Source organism: Typopeltis vanoorti, chromosome 18 (genome assembly GCF_054136105.1).
Source record: "Typopeltis vanoorti isolate ZY-2024b chromosome 18, IOZ_Tvanoo_1.0, whole genome shotgun sequence".
NCBI lineage: Eukaryota > Metazoa > Arthropoda > Arachnida > Uropygi > Thelyphonidae > Typopeltis > Typopeltis vanoorti.
In genome coordinates this window covers 106,723,478-106,738,330 of record NC_143566.1, presented here as the reverse complement: position 1 = coordinate 106,738,330, position 14,853 = coordinate 106,723,478, and the positions used below count along the sequence as shown (strand labels likewise).

Sequence of the window (14,853 nt, the reverse complement as noted above, 5' to 3'; positions counted from 1 at the left end):
TTTTGTCTTATGTTAACTAGAAGTTGTTTGTGATAGGTACCATTGTCATAATACGGAACTGTTAAAGTGATTAGGGAGAAATTATAATAGGACTTTAGAATTTGATAGAGAGTGTTAAAAGTAAGCTAGCTAGTGTTGATAATTTGTGAATAATTAATTATCCTAAGAATCTTGAGTGCCTACTATATTGTAAAAGGAAAGTTAATGACATAAGTGTGTGCTAATGAAGTAAATGGTTTTATTAATATTGAGTTTGATTAGTGTAAATTGAGTAACCAAATAGCCTGAGGAATTTGAATGCCTAGTGTGATGTGTAGAGAATTGGAATTGTCATAAGTATGTGCTAGAGTAGTTAATGATTTTGTTAGTGTACTTGAAGTTGAATAATCTATTATTGTGTGGTGATCTCATTTTTCCATGTTAAGTGAATTCATGTTTTGTATGAAATTTTGTGGCGGCATGATCGTAGTAACTTTTGTCGAATCATAGCCCAACTACTTGTATTAAGCTAATTTTAGTGTGTAAGTAATTTAGTTGAGTAATTTGATATGTACCATGTTTAGAGAAATAATAAACCTTTTGTTTAATGAAAAAGAGAGTTGTCTGATATTGCTAATCCAATGCACCGCTTAGAAACATTCGAGCCTAACCACGCGGGGAATTAATGTTAAGAAACGGGAAGTTTAAGGAATTAATGTTGAGTAACAAGAAATAGCGTCACGACTGGAATAGTTACACTTTCAGATATTTGAGTTCCTTTTCTCTGTTTATGTATAAAATATCTTAAACTAAATATCCCAAAGGGCGCAGTTAAAATGCAAATACTGGGGATACTACGGGGAACAACAGCTCAGATATTAGTAGAAATTTTGGTGATGTCTTGAAAGTAGAAGTTAGAAGAATATAGACGAAGGCTGTTTGTAAGACAAGCAAAATCATAAGATAGATAGGGACATAACTTCATGGAGAGATTGAGAGCAGTTGATGATGGGGAGGAGAGACTGACTGTAAGTGAGCAAGAGGTGTATGGAGAGTTGAGCAAACTTGATGTTAATAAGGCTGTGGGACTTGATAATATATCACCACGTATTCCAAAAGAATGTGCCAGGCAGTTGACATCTGCCTTGACTATTTTTTTAATATGAGTCTTCCACTGGATCGAGTTCCAAAGGAAGGAGGGCAAGATTGTGCCACTTCATAAGGGAAGTGATAGAACTCAAGCATCAAATTATAGGCCTATCTGTGTGTCAGGTGTTGTGGTTAAGTTGTTGGAGAAGCTTGTGAGAACTAGGATTCAGAATTGGGTTGACAACAATGGTATTATATTTGATGGACAGCATGGATTTGAAAAAGAAAGGTCATGTTTTATTATTTTAGTTACTTACTACAATAAGGTGAAGGCTTCCTTGGACAGAAGAGAGGGATACATAGTAATATACTTATATTTCACAAAGGCTTTTGATAGTTAGCTCATGATAAATTGATAATCAAACTACAGCAAATGGGGTTGGATATTAGATTAGTGCAATGGATCAGAGACTGGCTATCTGTTAGGTATCAGCAAGTTTTGTATGGGGAGCAATATCCCGAAAAATGAAAGTCACTAGTGGTGTACCTCAGAGGCCTGTTTTAGGGCCATTACTATTTAACTTGTATGTTAATGATATTGGCAGAGATTTGGATGCAGATTTTCAGTTGTTTGCAGATGATGCAAAGTTGGGACGAACTATGAAGAGTAGAGAAGATGCTGTGGCCTTACAAGGAGACTTGAATAAATTGAGTGGTTGGGCAAGGGAATGGGGAACACAGTTTTAAATTTGGGAAACAAAGATGGGATGGCAAATTTATGCTTGGTGGGGATATATTGGGAGAGGTGGAGAAAATAAGAGATCTTGGGATGATTCTGGGAATGATGTGGAGAACACTGACTAGAAGTAAGGAGATCCTTGTTCCATTGTATAAGGCTTTCATTATGTCACACATGGACTACTGCGCCAGATTTGGTCACCTGGCTTTCAAAAGGATGAAGAGATGTTGGAAAGGGTCCAGAGGCAACTGATTAAGGTAGTTTCTGACCTCTGGAATGTCGAATATGAGGAAAAATTGAGAAGATGCAATTTACAGAGTCTAGTGGATAGGAGAAAGAGGGGAGATATGATAGAGACCTACAAGTTAGTAAGGGGTTGTTATAGGATCAATGTTGGAGAGGTTCTACAGAAAATAGTGGGAGATAAGGGGAGAATCAGAGGTCATCCCTCTGATTCTGCCCTGAGAGTGTGGTGTCCGCAGAGAATTTGAGCGTGTTTAAGGCATGGTGTGATAAGCTGTGTGTATGATAAAAAGGACCTAGATGAGTCTTTGACTCCATTAGACCTTGGGTAATAATAATAATAAATACAGCAAACTGCCTCTACCATCTTTTACACCAACGCCATCTACTGCACACCACTAACACGTATTTTTTGCCTGTAAATTGCATGTTTTCTCAAGACCGATGTCTGTATGCAGAATGAAAAACCTGAATTTCCGGGAGAAAAAACCTGCTACCTCTGTATGAGATTGGCTAACTCATCTTCAATTGAAAAAAATCCATATAAAGATTCTTCTCGTCATGACAAGAATCAAACTTAGGCCTTTTCCAATCAAAGGGTGCAACGTACTGTCGTTCTTCTTCCAATTGCATTACAGAGGCACTACACTAATCACTAGAGCTGGATACAGTAGTTGATATGACTAAGATCATCTCTCCTTGACTTCTTGTGGGAGCAATGTATACCAGCAAAAATGTTCTGCATTGAAACGAAGACACTCCTATGGAAATAGTTGTAGAGGGCCTTTCCTAAACTTTCCATAAATTTTAGAAAGGCAACAATAACAGCATTCCATTTGAAGAGAGGAAGACATGAAGGTCATTTGAATAACACTTAAACTAAAAATTGATCTCATGCTAGGAATTATCTAAAAATTATGGTACCATATAAATAAAAAAAAAAAAACATCTGTTAATTAGTATTATTTCCAAGCCTCCATGAAGTCAGAAGACTAATTGTGTGGAGGTCAAATGCTCGCTGAACACCATAACTATCATGCCTTGTCTTAAAGACATGATGGGTGGGGGCATTCTCCATCCATTATGATGTTTCATAGAAACAACATTCTTAATATTGTTGTTTCAATGAAACTACCAAACTGAAAATGTCACCTGATAGTTAATTTCCATTTTCTTGTGAGAATGACAGCAGACTCAAATTCCAGAGTTCCAAAGACAGGCTTAATTACTTGTCTGTGCATCTTTCTCTAATGTTTCCCTATTGTCCATATAATTAGATGACCAGTGCACAGAAATAAAAATGTGGTTTGGTTGATGCCTTATACAGAACTCACTTGTCGAGGTTCTTCACATTATAGCAGCAATTTTTTGGGTAATCTTTACATCTTTCGAATGTATTCCCTGAACTTTAATTTCCTATCTGTCAAGATCCTACATCTAAAACTTCTAGAGTAAAGTTCCTCCAAACAATAAACCTCATTTCATTTTCTCTGGCTAAAGTGCATGATTTTACACTTAGCAACACTGAGGTGACATTCCCATTCTTCAACCAAAGCAGTAACATTCAAATCTTTTTGCAACATCACTGGCTCCTAATTACTAAAACATAATCAAAAATTATTCATGAATTTCTTTTCATTTTCCCATTTGTCAGCAGTAACCATCTATATCAGCAGAACTATGACAATACATCAGTTCTGCAATGACTAAGGATTCAACATATCGCTCATTTACGAGAATGACAACTAAAAAATTTTGTTTTGAGTTATCTGCAGAAATTGAAAGGGAACCTTGAGATCTGTTTACTGGAAAAATGACGTAAGTGAGTTTTTGAGTATTGGTGTGTGAGAGAGAACAGTGATCAGTGATGTCATTATTGCACTATCATGTTTCAGCTACTTTCAAGCTAGTTTCCTGAAAAATTTCATGTTTTGCATTATGTCATTCAGCTTACAAATGAGTGATATGTTATCACACTTCTGAAGTTTGGTTATGTTTATATAACATCCTGTATACACAGTAATTTTTAAACATCATACCAATTTTAGTCAGCTATAAAAGGAAAAGCATTTAGTGAAAATGAAAAATATCAATTTACATACTTAGTACTGAAATGAGAAATTTACTACAGAATGTGAACATAGTACACTGTTATGTGTTCACTGTGTCTCTATGAATCAATAAGGTATAATAAATTGTGAAACACGTGTTCAAGAATTTCCTTTCCTTTAACACATAAGAAAATTTCATTTTCAACTATAGTATGCTTGCAGATTTTTTTTGAAATACTGTATTTTGAATGGATTCTCCCCAGAGAAATAAACTGCACGAGCTTATTTATTTCTCGTGGCATAGGAGGCTAAGCCAGATCTTGGTCATAAAATGTTTGTGTATTCATTTGACAGAACCTACTGTCAAACATTTGTCTAGAATGTTGTGAATAGCCCCAGAGGAAAGGGGCCATGTACCATCTTACTGGAATGATTTTCTTCCAAGTCAATACCACAGTAGCTATACAAAAAAAGGCAGAGCAGAATGACAGACATCACATAAAATGTCATCTCTCTGCCATTAATTGAAAAAATAAATAAAATAAACAAATAAAATAAAAATACATACTGTAAGTAGCTATCAGTTTTATTACAAAAAATGCATCTGTTAGCAAAATGAACTAGTATTTCAGAATCCATTAGTAACATTTTTACAAATTTTTCTCTTCTAACAACCATTAAAAACAGAACCTTGAACATCATATAATTTGGACCTTTGGTGATGAATCACTGATTCCATGAAGATAAATAATATTATTAGCAATACTTTATTTGTTATTAGTATAAATACTCATCTAATCTGCTCAAATGGCATCTGATCTCAAATACCATGGAAACAGTCAAAATACCAATCACCATGAGGGAATACTAATAAGTATTTAATATCAAATCTAATTATTTGCTATCAAAGGCTTGTATACAAAAACATGGTAAGCAACAAAACTACTTAAAATATTTTTACTCACACGAGAGCACTCTCTGTTCTGCCTCTGCCAATGCTGTTGGAGAAGTGGGACACCATCTCAGCCAGTTTGTCAGCCAGCTAGGGAGAGAGTCATGGAGCCAGATGAATAGATAACCAAGGCTTGCAAATCCTGATATAGCCAGCATAGTGCCTAGTAACCTATAGGGGCACAGAAGTATAACATGCCCTACCAGGTTTGAAGACAGAATAGCAGAGAAAAGGAAAGAAGAATAATAGCAAAGAAGAAGAAACTAACATGCATGATAAAGTGAAATCCAAGTATAGGAAAGAGGGTAAAGCTATTATTTGGTGTTCATTTCTATAAATAAACACGTTAATGAAAAGAAGATCTTAAGAGGTTTCACAATTTGTCAATGAAAATTATTAAAGAAAAGGAAGACACTATATCCATCATTACCATATCTATCATAGGAAGTGGACAAAAATAATTTAGCTTGCGAAATTTAAACAAATTTTATAAGTGACTGGTAGCTTAGAAGAATACAAACTTTTCATGAGCTGCCATGGTACTGCATTACTTAAGATATGAATTCACTCGAGGAATACATACAGTTGCGTTTTATTACTGTACTTTTTATTAATGATTATAGTGGCTAGACAATTTGGAATTTTCTCAGAGACTAAGCAGAAATTCCGAATACCACATTTATCTATACTTGAAACTCGTGGAACTTTTCAAAAGTGAACACACCAATCAAGAATTCACTTACAAAAAATACAGTTTCAAGCATGAACAAAATTATAAATATTCTGAATTTCAGTCTGATTTTTAATGAGAATCAACAGTTTAAAACGACTGCCAAGCTGATGAAATCCTTAATAAAGAGCACTAATAAAAGGTGAATATATGAGAGTTATGGGCAGAGACCAAACATGGCAAACTCATATTGAAGATTTGCATTCTTATAAGCTCTCGATTCCTCAAAAACTTTTTGAAGTTTCAAATTTTGTCAGCTTCATGTAAAATAATGATGGCTATTTGTTCTTTCTTTTAATAACTAAATGTTTGTTATAAGGAAAAAAGTGTGAGAAGATTAGAAATGAAGTTCTGTCTGACAGATTTCACAATCTTACTTAGCCAAAGTTTGTCTAAAAATAAGAAAATTCACTGTGCAAATCTATGCATAATTACCAAAAACAAACTAAGTAGGCTTCAGACTTAATGCTAAATATTGTTATGTTAAAGGAATATGCAATCAATAAATTTTCAAGAGACTTAGTCATTGATATATATATATATATACTGGAAAGGTAGCCTTTTATTTGAAATTTTCTCTCATCAAAAAAAAAAAAAAGTCTCTTTCTTTTATTTTTTTATTAAAATTTAATAAAATATATTTGTAATTATTTTTCATAACAAAATATATACTACATAGGATTCTGCTATTACAATTAAAACTGAACTTGTGACAAAGCAATCAATACATCTATGTAAACAAACAGACACAAATCCCACTGCAAGAGAAAAGATTGGGGGTGCCATCAAAAATTAAATACACAATGCCAATCTATAAAATGGGAACCAATTTTTTTTTATGTAAATCCCACACACAAAATGTTATAATAATAAATACATTAGTACTGTGGATGGATAAAGGTAAGATGATTTGAAATCCTACTCTCAAGACCAAACTTGAAACTGGTTTTTTTTTTGTTGTTTTTTTTTGAGCCTTCAACAACGAAGTTCAGCCAGTATAAAGATGTTCACAAACATCCATGCAACAGTGGAATTTGAACCTACAGCCTACTAGTTGGAGAGAGCAAATATGCTATCCACTCAACCAGTCCAGCAATGTTTAGACAACCTGGAATATGTCCATTAATACAAATTGGAGTTCTCACTAACAAATATATTATAGATGACAGATAATTGGTTTAATGAGAGATACATCTAAGAAAACAATGGATGTATCTTCAGAACTCACATCTGGTTGCTGTTTTCAATATAATGTGAAAACAACAACAACAGAAAGAGAAGGTTCAAAGATGAGCAACCAAGTCAATATTAGGACTTTGGAATGCTAGTTAAGAAGAAATGTTAAAGGAATGTAAATTGCAAAGTTTGATGGATAGCCAGAAAAGAGGAGATATGAGAAAAACGTTTAGGTTAGTGAGGAGATTTTTATTGGATTAATAAAGAGGAGATCATAAAAAAAGAGTAAAAGGTGAGAGAGGAAGAACAAGATGCCATCTGTGGAAGTAATGTAAAGGTGTGGAGAATAGTATGAGGACAGATTTTTTACATGGAAAATTGTGAGTGAGTGGAAGACATCAGAATGCATCGTAAATGCATTCTGGAGCATGAAGGATTTTAAAGTTCAGTAGCCAAATCTGAACAAGCATATAGGTTATTTTCTAGATTTTTGAATAGTACAATTATCATCCATTTTAATCATATAAAAGCTGTTGATGATCACTTCAATAACTATAACTATGAAGCATGTACATATTATATATGTTCTCCAGTCAGTTTACCTGCTTTGTGGAAGAGACTTTTTTTTCATTAAAAAAAAAACAAAAAAAAAACATTCACTGTATGTATTCATTAGCTTGCTATTCATAAGCCAGTTGGCAAATACACATTTTTTTTTTTATGTGAATTGGTCTATAATGTCTATAATTGAATTGTTCTCTATGGCTATTTATGACACAGTCATGATAAAAATATAATAGTGAACCTCTCACTATATCTTATAAATCTGTAGAATTGTGATAAAAAGGAACTTGCTCATTTATATCACTTAGCTGTTGTCATATAAAAGTGACAGGGAATCTCTTCCAGAGGCATAGAAAAGCTAATGGCATTGGGGCAGTTACTAAGGGACCAGTAACTGTATATGTTAACAGATGTCAAAATTGTCACACTGGGGAAAAAAGGCCCGTGGGAAATAGGGGATGAGAATTTAAGGTGGAGCTGGGAATCAATGTTTTCATTCTGATGAGAATTATATCAGTGATTCTTTCTATAGGTTTGGCTCAGATGACTGGAAACAGTAATCTGACCAAGGAAATGAAGCATAGAAGATCACACTTGGCTTTCTGGTAATGCTATACGATGCATGGATGCAAGTGGTTGTATATGTGTTGCTCCATAGGAGAAGAGATCTGCACTATGTGATCTAAGCTGCCTAGAGGGCACAATATTCACAGTGTATTTAGATGGGTCACTGGTGAAGAAGACATCCAATGTGTTTGGGGAATAGTTGAGATTGTCTGGTATTCAGTGGGTATGTGAACAACTTGAGTGAGATTATTTGTGATTGCAAAAGTCACTCTACAGCTTCTCTACTTGCTTGATCCATGCAATTGGAAGTTTGTTCAATGATGCCAAGTTTCATATTCTAATTTGTAAACTTTCTAGGTTCACTGGTGTCACAATAGACAGATTCACTAGCATCACTATTCCTTTTTTTGTGATATCATAGATATATTAATAATCACCAATTCAGAAAGTTATACTTAATCGTTAAAGCTCATTTCTCAGAATAAAAACTGTTCAAATGTTCCAAAATCCCAAAACATATTTATTTATATACATAAGTACATTCTCTTTACTAAGCATGTGGCACAGAATGTTTTGTTTTCTCATTACTTACTCATCTGCAAATGTCAATTTGGAAACAACTTTGGCAGTTTTATTTCAAAAGCAGTACAATTTCTGCTCTCACCTAATGTCTTTTTCTTTCAGTAATGTCTGAAAGACTACTTTTATAGAACTTTCTGTATGTTTTGCAAGTCTTAATGATAACGTCATTCACAGCTGACATTTTAAAAAATTATTACTAACAAATTTAATGATGTATGATCATTAATAACATTAGATCATCATGGAATCAAAATTTATCATGGAGAGTTCCCACTCTCAGACACAAATTTCATTAATCGATGCTCTAAAATTATTCACTATCTATTCATTCAACATACTCCTAGACAATACAAAGAACTTACTCCTAACTCCTCTGTTCAAACCATCCTTATTATTATTATTAATAACATCTGACCTCCATGGAGTCAGAGACTCTTCATAGGAGGTACACGTTATTGCATACAATGCTCATCCAATCGTGCCTTAAACTGGTTCAATGTGCCTACATTCACAACACACTCAAGAAACGCATTCCACTCACCAACCACTCTCCATGTAAAGAAACTACTCCTCACACCCCCTTATACAGTTTCCAGTGATGGCCTCATTCTATCACCCACCCCCATTCTATGAAAAATCTCTTCCATGTCAACCTGATAACAACCCCTGACTAGCTTATAATCTGATGTGGGGGAATATCTCTCAATCAATCCCCCCCCTTCCTCCTATTCACGAGGCTGTGCAATTTTACATTCTCTCAATCTGTCCTTGTACTCCACATTCCAAAGATCACTGACCACATTTGAGAATCTTCTCTGGACCCTTCCCAACATATCCTCATCACCATGATAACCCGGTGACCAAATCCGTGCACAATAATCCACATGAAGCCTGATCAGGGCTTTATACAATGGCATCATAACCTCTTTATTTCTGCATGTCAGGGTCCTCTGCATCATTGCCATTATCTGATGTGATGTCTTCACAACTTGTGCAACAAGTTGTGAAGACATCAGGTCCTTGTCCACCACCACTCCCAGATCTCTCATCTCCTTTACTTACTTTACAGTTTTCCCACTAAGTGTATACATTGCATCCCATCATTGCTTACCAAATCTCAAAACCTTACACTTTGCAATATTGTACTGACAGTTCCACTTACCTACCCATTCATGGAATCTATTCAAGTCCTCCTGTAAGGCAATAACATCTGCTTGACTCTGCTTTACTCTCCCCATTTTACATCATCTGCAAACAGCCACATATTGCTAGTTAAATCCATTCCAATATCAGTAACATACAAATTGAACAACAATGGTCCCAAAACTGACTCCTATGTACACCACTACTGATCTTTCTCTTTTGGCATATTGCACCCCCACATACAACTTTCTGATACCTATCTGACAGCCAGTCGCTGATCCAACACAGAAGTCTGTTATCCAATCCCATCTCTTTCAATTTATTTAACTGCTTCTCACATAACAGCCTATCAAAAGCCTTTGCAAAATCTAAGTACACCACTGTATATGCATCTCCCCTGTCCAAGGTATTTGTTACATTGTTATAGTACATAAGTTAGTGAAACATAATCTCCCTTTAACAAACCAATGCTGATAACACAGAGAATGCTTCTGTTATCAACCCATTTCTGTATCCTGCTTCTCACCAATCTCTCTAATATCTTCACCACAACTCCAGACATTTATCACCACCTTTATGCAGCAGAACAATTTTACCTTCTTTCCACTCCCTTGGAACCTGTGCTGTTGTAAGACTCTCATTAAACAGACATCCCAATGCTACTGCCAATTCCCTGGAACATTCCCTTAAGATGTGTGGTTATACTCATCATATCCTATTGCTTTATTAACATCCAGGTTATTTTTTCCTCAAATACCTCCTGTTCAATCACAGTTAAGCCATCCTCTCCTATATCCGCTATACTTAAGCTTCTCATGATTCCACCCTGATCAGGATGAAACACCCATATAAATTGATAACTGAATACCTCAACAATATCTTCTGCAGCAGTTACTATTTTACCATTTTCATTCATTAACATCAACTTACCAGGACCATTCTTCCATCCACTTGCCACATACCTTAAAAAACTTTTTCTTTGCCTGATTTGCCAATTTCTGCTCATATTGCACTTTTGTTTTCCTTACTAACTGAGTCACTCTCCTGGCTAGTTCTTTACATTCTTCATGTAACTGATTATTATTATTATTAGACAAACACCTCCTGGAGTCAAGACTCATCGAGGAGGCTATAGTAAGATGCATTCTAACAGAGATAATGTTTATCATACCTCATCTTAAATTGGTTCAATGTTTCTGCACTCATCTCATTTGTCAATAAATTCCACTCACCAACCGCTCTCCATGAAAAAAAAATCATGCCGCACTCTCTTATGCACCACACCTTTATACAACTTCCAAGAATGACCTCTTGTTTCTATCCCCTTCCCTCCTTCAACTTAGTTATTTGCCTCTGAACTTATTCCACAGCTTGCTTCTCATCTAGGAATGTAGGTGACCAAATTGATGTGCAGTAGTCCAGATGTGGTCTAATCAAAGCCTTGTATGGAATGACCACATCCTTATCTCTACTTGTCAGTGTTCTTCTTAGTATACTGGCATTTCTTTGTGCTGTTTTTATTATTTTTGCAATATGTCCGTTGAACTTCAATTCTTTATCCACCAATATCTCAAGATCACACTCTTCCTCCACCTCCTGTAATACAACATTTCCAATATGATATGCAGCTCTAATTTTTTGAGATCCAAAGTGCAAAACCTTACATTTACTGGTGTTAAATTGATATCCCCCACTTGTCTGCCCACATACCCACTTTATTCAAATCCCTCTGAAGCACCAATATATCTTCATCATTCCTAATAACTTTTCCTAGCTTAGCATCATCTGAAAACAGCTGAATATCAGCTTGCAGACCACTCGCAATTCATTAGTAAACAAATTGAACAGCAGTGGCCCGAGAACAGAACCCTGTGAGATTCCATTGGTAACTCTCCTCTTGAGAAACGTGGTATACACAACCGTTTGATATCGATTAGAAAGCCAGTCTACTATCCAATCAATCAAATGATTTTCCAATCCCATTTGCCTTAACTTATATACCAGTTTATTACGTGGTCACCTTTGTAAAATCCAGAAGAATCACTATATACGAATCACCCCTATCCATAACAGTAGTCACCTTATTATAAAATGTAAGCAAATTTGTAAAACAAGACCTCCCTTTAACAAACCCATGCTGACCTCTATATAGAATTTTTTCCTGGTCACCCAATCTTGTATTCTACTCCTAACCAATCTCTCCAATATCTTAACAACCACTCCAGAAATGCAAACTGGTCTGTAATTTGAAACATCCGTTTTGCTTCCACCTTTATGCAATGGAACAATCTTGCTCTCTTTCTACTCAGGGACTGTTGAGGACACTAGACTCTCATTAAATATCTGAGTCAACAGAAGTGTCAGTTCCTTAGCACATTCTTTCATAACACGTGGTGAAATTCCATCTAATCCAATAGCCTTATTCACATCAATATGACTTAAGCAATCATAGATTTCTACCTCATTGACCTTCAAGGAACTGGGTTGAAGTATTGATTCCTCAACTTCCTGTTTCCTTAGAATAGTATCATTATCATCAGTATAAAAAATCTTAGCAAAATGATCACTGAACAACTTCACAACAACTTCTTCCTTGGTCACTTTTGCACCATCTCTATCCAGCAGAGTTATCTTCATATAATCATTCTTTCTTTTGCTAGTGAATAACAGAAAAATTCTCTGGGGATTTTTTGGCCTGTTTTGCTAGTCTCCTCTCATACTCTAATGCAACTGTTCACATCTTCGAAGTTTATATTTTCTCCATAATCTTCTCTTCTTCTGCAATTCCTGTTTAATTTCCCTATTCATCCATTTAACACCTATTATATTAATCCTTTTTTGATTTAGGCATATACTGTTATTGCCCTCACAAATACTTCTTAACTATGACCCACGCCACATTAATAACTTTTCCTTCAAGTTATTTTTCCCATAGAACTCCTTCAAGCTGTTTTCGGAGTATTCCATAATCTCCAGCCCTATAGTTCCACATGTGCCCTTTTACTCTAGATGCCTCTGCATGCTTTCGCACCATGTAGTCCCAGGTCAGGACTACATGATTGCTGTCACCAACTGGTGGCAATGTTGATATGTTGTTAACAATTATGTTATCTGACGTTATCACTAAATCCAGTACATTTTGCCCACGGGTTCCTTCCATTATCAACTGTATGAGATAGTGATCCCTTAAGAATTCAAGGAAATATTTTTCCTTTCTCCCATAAGTTATTTCTTCTTCCCAATTTATATTTCAAAAGAAATCCCCCATTAATATAATGCTTTTTTTACTAGCTAAACTAATTTGCCTATACATTTCTTTCTCACCTCATTCATTATTCTGAGATCTGTAACACACCCTGACTAAATATCTCTCTCTCTCTCTAGAAACACTTATTTCACACACGTTCAAAATCACCCCCATTTTTATTCCCCTGCTTCCACAGACCTACATGGACACAACTCATTTGCCATCATCAGTAATACGCCCTCCTTTTTTATAATTTAAAACTAACCATCCTCGTTTATTATCATTATTCATTTTGTAGTTCTCCAAAGTACCTTCTAGATTTCATGCTTAAGATCCTCATTCATCCATTTTACACCTATCTTAATACATTACTACCTTAATTCGGAATGCATTCACATATTAATGGTGTTTGTCAGTTCCCAAGCAGTATTTATTTCCTTATCACTCAGCTCCTAATTCCATGCCATAGCTTCAAGCTGTCGCCTAAGCTTGTCATAATCACCAGCCTTATAATTACACATATATCCTTTCCTCACAGAAGTTTGCATATGGCTAGCCACAACCCAGGTGATCACTTTATGACCACTCTCACCAACTGGAGGAAAGTGTGAAACCCCATTCACAATTACATCCTCTGATGAAATAATCAGATCTAAAATTCTTAATCCTAGCGTACCCTCCTTTATATGCTGCCTGAAATAGTTATATCTCAAGAACTCGAGAATTCATTTAAAAACAGAGCCAGATAAAAACAAAGTTTTTATCTGGCTCTGTTGGGACAACAGTTCCATTTATAATGTGAATTGTTTCTACAGCAATTAAGTACTGTGTGTTGATCATGCTTATAACTTGGAACTTTGAAGATGCTGGTTGGAAATCCAGCAACATTTAGCTAATGAATTACAGCCAAAAAGAATAGGAGACAGGCAGGAGGAGGCTAATCGTTTGAAATAATCTGGTGAGAGATTAAGGCCAGTAGGAAAAAATATACAGTTGGTTGTTGCTACAGGCCAAGGAGTTCCATAGATGATCTGAAAGATATACATCACCAAATTAGTACAATGAATACAGGTTGAGTGATTATTATGCAGGACTTCAACTATGGAGGTATAGGCTGGAAGGAAGTAGAATTTATACACCTGCTAAGAGAGAATTGCTTAAGGCAGCATGTGATGGAGAGGACTAGGGGGTGTGAAGGTATTGGATCTGGTCACAGGATCAGTAAGAACTATCCATAACCAAGGTGACAACATTGCCTCCAGTTGGTGAAAGTGAGGTCTTGTCTTGTAATATTGTAAAACATGAGGAATATTCTATCAAGAAGGGGTATATGTGGAACTACAAGGCAGATGATTATGACAAGCTTAGGAAGAAGCTTAAATCTGCCAGGGCATATAACAATGCAGGGTGAGGATGTTAGTAAAGCATGGGATATAGTTAAGGGTCATCTAGAAGAAGCAGTATTAAAATTGTATACATAGGGTTAGGAGGGTTAATCAGGGAGTTAAATGGATGAGTAATATCATTAAGCACAAGCTGCAGAAGAAGAAAATACTGTGGAAGGTATATAAAGAGAAAGATAACCAGCAAACTCATGAACAGTACATGGTTCAGGCAAGAAAGGTGACCAGCATGGCAAGGAAGGCAAAATCAGATTATAAGAAGAATCTAGCCAAGCAGGCCGAAGGAAATCCCGAGTTCTTTCATATGTTGCAAGTAAGAGGAAAAATGACTATGGAAGATTAACCTTAATGAGTGATGATGGTCAAGAGGAGACAGAAGCAGATAAAA

General features: G+C 35.5%; 1 protein-coding gene across 5 annotated transcripts in view; it reads right to left on the bottom strand.

Moving 5' to 3' along the window:
- The window catches only part of LOC150097035 ((Lyso)-N-acylphosphatidylethanolamine lipase-like), a 111,355-nt gene that overhangs the window by 76,371 nt on the left and 20,131 nt on the right, over window positions 1-14,853 (bottom strand). For 2 of the 5 annotated variants that reach the window (XM_090407821.1, XM_090407820.1), the window contains exon 2: window positions 5,067-5,224. The exons of 1 other annotated variant lie outside the window; for it this stretch is intronic. In XM_090407821.1, the coding sequence (XP_090263947.1) occupies window positions 5,067-5,224 (158 nt within the window). The remainder of the gene's footprint in view (window positions 1-5,066; window positions 5,225-14,853) is intronic. 2 more of the 5 variants (XM_090407823.1, XM_090407822.1) reach the window with 1 other exon arrangement.